This window comes from Lipotes vexillifer, unplaced genomic scaffold (genome assembly GCF_000442215.2).
Source record: "Lipotes vexillifer unplaced genomic scaffold, Lipotes_vexillifer_v1.1 scaffold966, whole genome shotgun sequence".
Classification (NCBI taxonomy): domain Eukaryota; kingdom Metazoa; phylum Chordata; class Mammalia; order Artiodactyla; family Lipotidae; genus Lipotes; species Lipotes vexillifer.
In genome coordinates, this window is record NW_006795769.1 from 925,703 (window position 1) to 935,610 (window position 9,908).

At 66.0% G+C, this 9,908-nt stretch overlaps 2 protein-coding genes across 2 annotated transcripts in view; one reads left to right on the plus strand and one right to left on the minus strand.

The window, feature by feature from the left end:
- IDUA (alpha-L-iduronidase) overlaps positions 1-9,867 on the minus strand; it is a 20,972-nt gene extending 11,105 nt beyond the window's left edge. Inside the window, exons 1-2 of the mRNA XM_007467903.1 lie at positions 9,707-9,867; positions 8,821-8,961 (exon numbers count right to left, since the gene is read on the minus strand). Of these exons, the coding sequence (XP_007467965.1) occupies positions 8,821-8,961; positions 9,707-9,867 (302 nt within the window). The remainder of the gene's footprint in view (positions 1-8,820; positions 8,962-9,706) is intronic.
- SLC26A1 (solute carrier family 26 member 1) lies at positions 4,966-7,977 on the plus strand. The gene is given in 4 exon segments (XM_007467897.1): positions 4,966-4,992; positions 4,995-5,086; positions 5,088-5,766; positions 6,448-7,977. Coding segments are annotated over 4 exon segments (2,328 nt in total).
- Positions 9,868-9,908: the final 41 nt, after the last annotated feature.

Below are 9,908 nucleotides of genomic sequence, written 5' to 3' on the forward strand. Positions count from 1 at the left end.
ACCGCTCTGGGTCTAAGCCTCCCAGTCAGTCCCACGCCAGTCTGGCCAGCCCAGCGCTGTCCCCCCGACGGACAGCGAGGGTCTGGACAAGTCAGCACGTCCCTTCCGGGCCTCCTCTGCCCCACTCGTCACTGCACAAGCTCAAGGCCGAGCCACCACGCAGACAGGGTGCCTCCGGCTCTCACCAGGCCAGGCTGCGTCTTCCTACCTCCGGAGCCCAGACCCACGGCACGTGCGCAGCGGAGGTCCGCCCCTCCCCCCTCCAAAGGTCACAACCGGTAGCAAAGGAAAAAAAACCTTAAGCGCTCGGGTAAAAATTAAATGCGTGGCAGCGGACGGGTTCCAAAGTCCTACAGATGGGGGTGGGGGAGCAGGCGTGGGAGATGGGCGACGCATGTACAGTGGAAGCCCGGCCACGGGTGCCAGGCTCTCTCTGCAGATCCTGGCAGCGCTGGGCCGACTTGGGGCGGGAGCACATCAGACGTCGGGTAAATGCTGTTCTGGCGCTCAGTGTCCTGAGCCAGCGGGGTGTCACCAGGGGAGCCCCAGCCGCAGAGCCGATCTCAGCCTGTCACTCTAAGTAGACTTGAGTGTCCGCTGACCCATCCAGCGTCGGCACCCAGAAATGCCCTAGGAGTCAGTAACCTGCCCCCCGGGGACCAGAAAACCCAACCTTGGGGTGATCCCAGGCCCAGAAACCCCGGGGAGCAGTCCTCGGGCCCCACTGTCGGTGCCTAGGTCTCCATCCGTCTCAGCCTCCATTGGGAGGGGAATTTGAGAGATCAAAGCTAGTGAGGGGGCTGAGCCAGAAGGTGTAGCGCGTAGCCCACCCCTGCACTCCCCCTGCAGAGGCCTGGGTCACAGACGCAGTCCAGCCCGAGAGCCTCTCCATCCTGCAGCCACGCAGGGGGCCAAACCTGGGCGCGAGGCACAGGCAGCGTCGCCTCCCGCTCCTGGCCCGTCACTTGGGCCGGGGCAGCCGAGGTTGCACAACGACTTTATTCACTGCACGCCGGCGTCCGTCAGGAACGCCCCCGCCCCCCCATCCCTGGGCCTGAGCGCGTGCGCCGCGAAGACCCAGCAGCACCCAGGACTGGTGAGTGCTCGGGTGTGCGGGGCGGGGCCCCAGGCCTTGCGTGCTCGGGCGTGGAATCTGGGGAACACAGGGTGGGGATCAGGCCGGGTGCAGATGTGGCCGCGCTTGCTCGTCTGGCAAAGGGAGGGACGCACTCGTGGGAGGGGGCGCAGGGTGTATGGAAATATGCTGGGTGGGGCCCGGGCCGTGCGTGCTTGGCTTGGGGGGCGCACTCGTGGGAGGAGGCGCAGAGCGGGGGTACGTGTGGAAATGCACGGGGTGGGAACCCGGGGCGCGCGTGGTCGTCAGGGATGGTGGGGCGCGGGGCTGGGGTGGGGAAATACATGGTGCGGGGCGGGAGTGCTCAGATGGGAAGACACAGACCCGCCTCTGCGGGAGGCCCGGCAGCCACAGTCAGGGCCCGGGGCAGGAGAGTCGCTCTTCTGGAACGGGGAGCGCTGGGGTCTGGTTCTCGGGGCCCTGGAGCCCAGCCTCTTTTCACTTGCAGGGATACATGGCTCCTTTCCAAATAAGTGTACTCAGTGGCTTAAAATGGTGATTTAAAGACCAATATTAAAATAACAACCACGTGGCACAGGACTGGGCAGGAGGCAAGATGAGGGCGGTTCCAGCAGGCGGAGGTGCTGGAGACCCCACGCCCCGTGCTGGTTAACCCGCGCCAGGGTCCTGCGGCCCCCCTGCCCCAGTGGAGGAGCCTGCAGTGGGCCCACGCAGGTGGAGGACAGTGGGCCTCGGCCAACAAGGCCCCAGGACCCAAGACGCTCGCCTGTGTGCCTGGTCAGGTGGCAGCATGAAAACCACAGTCCTCAAAGCACAGAGGAACAGGCGGGGTGGGGGGGGGCACTTAGGGCCTGGGGTCCTGCAGTTCTCTCTCAGTTGTATCTCTTCACCTGCTTAGACACCCAGCCCGGGCAGGGGCTGGGGGAGTAGAGGCCCAGTCCCTGCCACCAAGGCAGCCAAGGCCAGGCCCCTTGCGGTGCAGCTGGATGGGGGACATGGGTGCTGCAGCGCTGAGAACAGCCCCTCCCTGAAACATCAATATCTCCACCTGCCTAAAATCCCACCACAAGGTGCTCCAAACCTAGGCAGCCGTTAAGCCCTGTCCCCACCTCCTGAGAAGGGGAGGGGCCGACGCCCCCATTCACCCCTCCCCTCCCTGACGGTGGGCCCAGCCGCCACCTCTGCCCACACGTGTCATGCAGGGAGTTCCCACAATGCCGCTCCGCCAGTAGCTGGGTTGGAAGATAAGCGTGTTATGACCCCTCGGTGGCCCCTCCACTCCAGCCCTGAGAGGAGTCTTATCTGCCCCTGAACTGCTGTGACTTGTCCCGCCAGCCCTCTGGGCGGTGGCTCCTGTAAACCACATCCTTGGGCAAACAGCCCCCCCGCACCAGGACTGAGTGGGTACTGCGTGGGACTTGGGAGTGGGGGTGGGGGCCGTGCCGGGAGGCCCCAGGCTCTGCCCTGGGTGGCTCGGTTCAGACTCCGGAGGGCAGGGCGAGACCTTGGGGCCCAACACAGACTCTTCAAGAACAAGGAATCAGATCTGTAGACGGACGTGGCATCGCAGTGGGGCCTGGGCCCTGACCACTCCTCCCCCTTGATGCAGGTGTGCGGAACCCTCCCACTCTCTGGCTATCCCCCCAGCCACCCTGGGGTTCCACTCCCACCTCTGCCCCCAAATGGGGCCTCTGGTCTTTCCCATCCAGGCCATGGATGTGGCAGAGCTTTCAGGGAGGCTCTGGAGGGAAGTCCCAAAGTGAGGCTGAATGTGGGAGGTGTCTGGATGGAGCTCCCCCCGCTCCCCTGCCCCAGGCTTTGGGAGACTGCAGGCCCAGGCCAGCTCGGCCTTGCAGCCCCGTCAAAGGGACCCCTCGCAGCCTCTCAGGCCTCCCCTCCAGGACGGAGAATGCTCAGGGCTGTGGTGTTCTTTGCCCACGTTGCCCCTCAGGCACCCACTTGTTCATTTTAAAGATGGGAGAACTGAGGTTCTGAGTAATTTTAAAAACAGCAGCGCACTCGTAGTTAACTGTACATGGGACACGAGGGTAGTCATCTAAAGGGACCGTTTACCTTCACACTGGCCCTATGAGGCAGGTCCCACTGGTCCTGGAGGAGTGGATGGAGGCGTGGTGGGGCCAGGCGGCCACCCACGGCACTGGGCCAGCACCTGGCTGGAATCCAGGTGGTGGGGCTCCAGGGGACAGAACCAGGACCCCTGTCCCTGCAGCAGGAAGGGCACACCTGGCTGCTAATTGTATCTTGATGCCTGGCAGCCCTCCAGTCCTCGGCCACACACACACCCCCACCCCACCCCCAGCGGCCTTGTGCCTGCTTTCCACACAAGGACACAGAGCAGAAGCCAACATGTGGCCACTCTGGGCCCAGCTGGCTCCCGCGTGGACCAGACCCATCTCCTGGCAGACAGGATGTCCAGGGATGGGACTCGGAGACCAGCCCCTCCCTCGGACCCCCATCCTTGCCCACACTCCAGGGTCCTGGGAGCCATGGCACTGAGCCCCAGAGCCGAGGGGTCGCACGCTGCCTGTTCCCCCGCCCCCTCCCCCAACACAACTGGCCAGGCTCCTGAGCTTCTGCCTCCCACAGGGGCCCAGAGTCCAAGCTTCCCGCTCCAGCCACTCAATGCCCCAGCCCACCTGTCCCGCACCTGGAGCCCTGCTCCTGGGAGGCTGGAAGCTTGTAAGAGTCCCACACAACTGTAATTATCTGTGAGCCTCTGCTTACAGTACAACTCCCCGTATTAGCCGCTCAGGTAATGCTCATCTGGGGGAACCTGTGACTCAGCAATCTTTGGAGTAAATGATTTAACTGCATGCCCAGCACAGCCGAGCAGTCAGATGCTAAGCACAGAGAACTGCCCGCCGGTCAGTGCCAAGCCAGCTCTGTGCCTGAGTCCACCACCTGCATGCCCAACCCGCTGAGCCAGAGGCCCCGGGGACAGACAAACTAGGCCCACACTACCTGCAGAGCCCGTGAGGTGCCCCCTCAGGTAAGAGTCCCCCTGGGACCCTGCGGCAGGACAGCGACGGCTCTAGACAACTCGGCCACAGCAGAGGCCAGCTCCCTGGATGGAGCGGAGGGGCAGGATGCTGTGAGTAGAGAGGCCCGATTCCAGTGTTTCTTTTGTGGACTCCCCGTTGTTTAAACAGTCAGTCAGTTGACACACCTGGACCTCGGGGGCTGGCTGAGCTCAAGGTGTCCAGGGACCCCTGTGTGGTGAGGTCTTCAAAGGAAAGAAACAGCTCCCCTAGCACCCCCCAAAGGGCGAGCCTGCCACTCGAGCTCTGGGGGCAGCATCCACCTGCCCACACCTCACACGAGGCCGGGACGAGCACCCGTCTTCCACACCCGGGGACACCCCAGGCCCCGCGTCCCCGGCCAGTTCACACACCACGCCAGGGTGACCAGGCTCTGAGGAAGCAGAGACCATCTGCTTCATGTCACCATGAGGGGGACAGTGAGAGCTGAAGTCCCGGCGGACCTCAGGACAGCTGTGAACGGGACGCCCTGGTGCTCGCTGAGCACAGAGGCAAGGTCAGCCTGGGCAGGCTGCCCTCTGGACAGCAGGGACGGTTGGCACGTGCGTTCTGCGGTGCGCCTGTGCGGCCTGAGCCACCAGCCAAAACCCAGAAGCGTTGACACACACTGGGAAAGGGGCCTGCTGTCCCAGAACACCCTGCAGGCGATGGACACCAGTCACCCCCGCTCCCCTCCCAGCTGGCCCCTCAAAGCACGTTCCAGGAATTCTGCCACAAGGACCGGGCAGTGGCAGGCGCTGCTGCAGCACAGATTTGGGGTCCTGGCATCTGCAAGGCTCTTCCTGCCAGCAGGGCCGCAGTGCAGAGGTGATGGAGGGACGGCCAGAGGGGACTATACGGTGGTGTGGGTGGCGGAGCGGAGGGGCCTCGGGCACGGACGGAGAGCAGTGGAGCTTTCTCTGGCCACGCGAGTCTGGGTCTCCGTGACGCCCTGACTCTGACACGTCTCGTCACCCCAGCAATGACACCCACTTCTGCCCACTCTGCAGGTTTTCTCGGGGGGCAGGCGGGTGCCCCATGATGGAAGTGTCCCCTGAGTGCACACAGCAGGGCGGGGGGCTGGCGCTGGTTCGCCGGCGGCCCCCCGAACCCCCGGGCCTGCGAGAGGCTCTGAAGGCCCGGCTGCGGCGGAGCTGTGCGTGCAGCGTGCAGGGGGCCTGGGCGCTGCTGCAGAACCTGCTCCCCGCCACGCGCTGGCTCCGCCAGTACCAGCCTCGGGAGGACCTGGCGGGGGACGTCATATCGGGGCTGGTCATCGGCATCATCTTGGTGCCGCAGGCCATCGCCTACTCGCTGCTGGCCGGGCTGCAGCCCATCTACAGCCTGTACACGTCCTTCTTTGCGAACCTCATCTATTTCCTCATGGGCACCTCACGCCACATCTCCGTGGGTATCTTCAGCCTGCTGTGCCTCATGGTGGGCCAGGTGGTAGACCGCGAGCTCCTGCTGGCTGGCTTCGACCCCGCCCAGGACGGCCCGGGGCCCGGGGCCAACCGCAGCGCCCTCAACGCCTCGGTCACCGTGCTGGCGCTCGGGCTACAGGACTGCAGCCGGGACTGCTATGCCATCCGCGTGGCCACCGCCCTCACGCTGCTGGCCGGGGTTTACCAGGTGAGGAGCTGGGCCTGGGCCTAGACAGGCCGGCTCGGCCCCTCAGAGCAGCCCCTCCAGGTACTGGTCGCCCCCTGCAAGGGCCAAGCCCGGGGGAGACAGGAGGTCAGGGCGGTGGCCTAACCCGCAAGGAGAGGGGAGAACAGGGCATAGGCAGAAGTGGGTGCGTGACAGCACCCCAAGTCGGGGCACCAGAGGGGCTGAGGGTGCCCAGGGTCGGGGGCCTGCCTGGTCAGCTGCAGAGTGTGGCCTCGGGCCCAAATGTGCCCCCACTTGGTCTGCACATCCTCCCCAGCTTCCTGTCCCAAGTGGGATCCTGGGAACTGCCTGCCTGCCTGCCTTCCCACGGCCTCCCCGCACCCAGCCCTCCCTGGACCAGGGCTGTCCACCCCAACGTCGCCCCCTCCCAAGGGCCACCTCTGGTCCTTCCCCTCAGCTCCAGGTCCCCCGGGAGGGGCAGAGAAAGGAGCTGCCTTCCGATGCCCAGAGCCCGCGTGTGTGAGACCACGGTGAGCATCGTGGCCACAGCGCGCACTCCGGTGTCTGCCATGCCTGTGCGCGCACACGCATGTGCAGGCGGCCGCAGATGGGGTCCACGTGGGAAATAAGCAATGCGAGGGAGGGAGGTCCGGCTCTGTGCTGTGCCCACGCCCTGCAGCCCTGACCACGCTCTGTCTGCAGGTCCTCATGGGCATCCTCGGGCTGGGCTTTGTGTCCGCCTACCTCTCGCAGCCACTGCTGGACGGCTTCGCCATGGGGGCCTCGGTGACCATCCTGACCTCCCAGCTCCGACACCTGCTGGGCGTGCAGGTCCCGCGGCACCAGGGGCCGGGCCTGGTGGTCAGCACATGGCTGAGCCTGCTGCGCAGTGCCGGGCAGGCCAACCTGTGCGACGTGCTCACCAGTGCCGCGTGCCTGGCCGTGCTGCTGGCGGCCAAGGAGCTCTCGGACCGCTACCGGCACCGCTTGAAGGTGCCGCTGCCCGCAGAGCTGCTGGTCATCGGGGTGGCCACGCTCGTGTCCCACTTAGGGCAGTTCCACGAGCGCTTCGGCTCCAGTGTGGCTGGCGACATCCCCACTGGCTTCATGGCCCCGCATGTGCCAGACCCGGTGCTGGTGTGGCGCGTGGCGCTGGACGCCGCGTCCCTGGCCCTCGTGGGCTCCGCCTTCTCCATCTCGCTGGCGGAGATGTTCGCCCGCAGCCATGGCTACTCTGTGCGCGCCAACCAGGAGCTGCTGGCTGTGGGCTGCTGCAACGTGCTGCCTGCCTTCTTCCACTGTTTTGCCACCAGTGCCGCCCTAAGCAAGAGCCTGGTGAAGACCGCCACCGGCTGCCGCACGCAGCTGTCCAGCGCGGTCAGCGCCGCTGTGGTGCTTCTGGTGGTGCTGGCGCTAGCGCCCCTGTTCCGGGACCTGCAGCGGAGCGTGCTGGCCTGCGTCATCATCGTCAGCCTGCGTGGGGCCCTGCGCAAGGTGTGGGACGTCCCGCGGCTATGGCGGCTCAGCCCTGCCGATGCTCTGGTCTGGGTGGCCACGGCAGCCACCTGCGTGCTGGTCAGCACCGAGGCCGGGCTCCTGGCCGGCATTCTCCTCTCACTGCTCAGCCTGGCCAGCCGCACACGGCGCCCACACGCGGCCCTGCTCGCCCGCGCCGGGGATTCCAGCTTCTACGGGGACCCAGCAGAATTTGAGGGCCTGGCCCCCGAGCCCGGTGTGCAGGTGCTCCGCTTCGCGGGGCCCCTCTACTACGCCAATAAGGACTTTTTCCTGCGGTCTCTCTACAGCCTGACCGGGCTGAACGCGGGCTATGCAGCCGCCAGGAGGAAGGAGCGGGGCCCAGGGCTGGGGGCTGGCGAGGGAGAGCCTGTCGAAGGCAGGGGCCTGGGTCCCGGGAGCAGCACAGCTGCGCTGGTGCCCTCGGCGACCCGCTTCCACGCAGTGGTCATTGACTGTGCCCCGCTGCTGTTCCTGGATGCTGCCGGCCTGGCCACGCTGCAGGACCTGCGCCGAGACTACGGGGCCTTGGGCATCACCCTGCTCCTGGCCTGCTGCAGCCCCTCAGTAAGGGACACCCTGAGGAGAGGCGGCTTCCTTGGGGAGGACCCGGGGGACGCGGCCGAGGAGGGGCAGCTGTTCCCCAGCGTGCACTGTGCCGTGCAGGCGGCCCGAGCCCGCTGCCAGGAGCTGGTAGCCGCCACCTACACCCTCTAACAGAGCCAGCACCTGCCGCCAGCCTCCACTCCCACCATCCATCACTGCAATCTTGCTGTCGCCTGGTGCCTCCAATCTAGAGGACCCAGGGAACCCCAAAGGGGATGGAGGGCGGCAGTGAACACACACAAGGACCCAGACACTTGAGAACCCTCAGCTGCACCCTGGAGACAAACGCTGCCTCGGTGCCAGCCTGGGCCCAGTGCTGTGCATCTGTGGTCCGTGGAGCCCGTCTGACAGGTGGTGTCCCGTCTTACTTGAACCAGGACCCTGAGGCAGTCACGTGGCCTCCAAGGTGCCAAAAGGATGTTGGTCCCTTGGCCCGCAAGCGCCCCCCCCCCGCAACTGAGAGCTGGCAGCTCTGGCCAGGGGTGTGAGAGTCTCTGTGTCTAGGAAACCCCACAATGCACACACCCAAGTGTCTCTTACACCCTGTGCCTCAGCCCCCACAGGGGATGGCAGGGCCAAAGGCAGATGTGACCAACATGACCTCAGCCCGGCCCCTGGCGTGGCATCCCCACACAGTCTGAGCACAGAGCGAGAGTGCCCACTCGCCGTTGCAGGGTCCAGCTGTGCCCGATCCAGGGGCTGCCCCAGCAGCCACAGCACCTGTGCCGCCAGGAGGGTGCCCTCCATTCTCCCCTGGCCCCAGGATGCTTGGCCGAGAAGCACAGGGGCAATGGCTTCTTGGAGCAGAAGTCCCCCACCCCGTGACCCCGCCATGGCCCGGTACCGCACTGTCCTCCACACCCAGACGCCACCTCCTCTTAGTCTCCGTCTGTATCTCCATACACTGGGCTCTGCCCAGCTGCCCCCAGGCTGCCCATCCCCTCCATCACCCACCTGGCCGTGATGAGATCCAGCAGCCAGTGGGTCCGAACCTGTTCGATGCCACCATGAGGGACGGCACCCACGTAGGCCAGGTTGAGCTGCTGGTCCCAGCTGAGGTCATACCGGTCAGCCTGGCTGTGCGGCAGTGGGGGACTGGGCACAAAACAAGGGGAAGCAGAGGCATTAGTCCCCTTGAGTGGGGATAGCGGAGGGGCCTCAGCACAGGCCCCACACCTACAAACTCAGGGCAAGGACCGGGGCGTGTCTGCTGGTGAATTTTACTGTCCCTGATGTAATAAACTGCCCCCTAGTGCCAGGACTGTGACGAAGTCTCAGGTTTATGGGGGTCGGGGGCTCCCAGAGAGATCACATTCCCACCCTGCTCCCTGCCCCACCGGCCTGACAGAGGCAATCGGGGACACCAGGGACGGGGACAAGTTCCACTGCAGGGACGTCGAACGTTCTGGGGTTGCCCCCTCGAGGGGGTCCCGGTCTGCGCCAAAGAGTAGTGTCCTGGGCCACAGCCCCTCCTGCAGCCTGGGCTGCAGCGGTTGGCCACCAGGCTCTTCAGCCTCTGGGGGGTGACAAGGCACACTCAGGACCTGGCCCCAGGCCACCACACGGGGCAGCCGCTCAGCTAGAAAACCTCCGCAGCACCGGAAACATCGCATAGAGCCAGCGGACAGAGAAGAGATCCCCACTCTGAGGCTGGACCCGAAAGGAAGGAGCGAGCCGCGGCCCTCCTCACTTCGGAGCGCCTACTGCAGGTCTCTCCAGGTGCGACACGGGGGTCCCGCAGGCCCGGGCCGGGGTGCGCTGCCGCGGTTTGGGAAGAGCGCGCAGCGAGCAGGGGCGTGCTGGGCCGCTCCGACCCCAGTGTCCCCCGCGGAGCGCTCACCAGAAGCCGGTGCTCCTCCAGAAGGGCTGCAGGGGACGCAGAGTGCGGGCCGCGTCCACGCGCACCAGGTGCGGAGCCTCGGCGGCCGCAAGGGACACGGCCAGCAGCGCGAGCAGCGCGAGCAGCGCGAGCAGCGCGGCGCGGGGGCGAGGTGGGCGCATGGCGGGGGCGCGGGGGACGCAAGCCCCGGGCACGGGAGCAC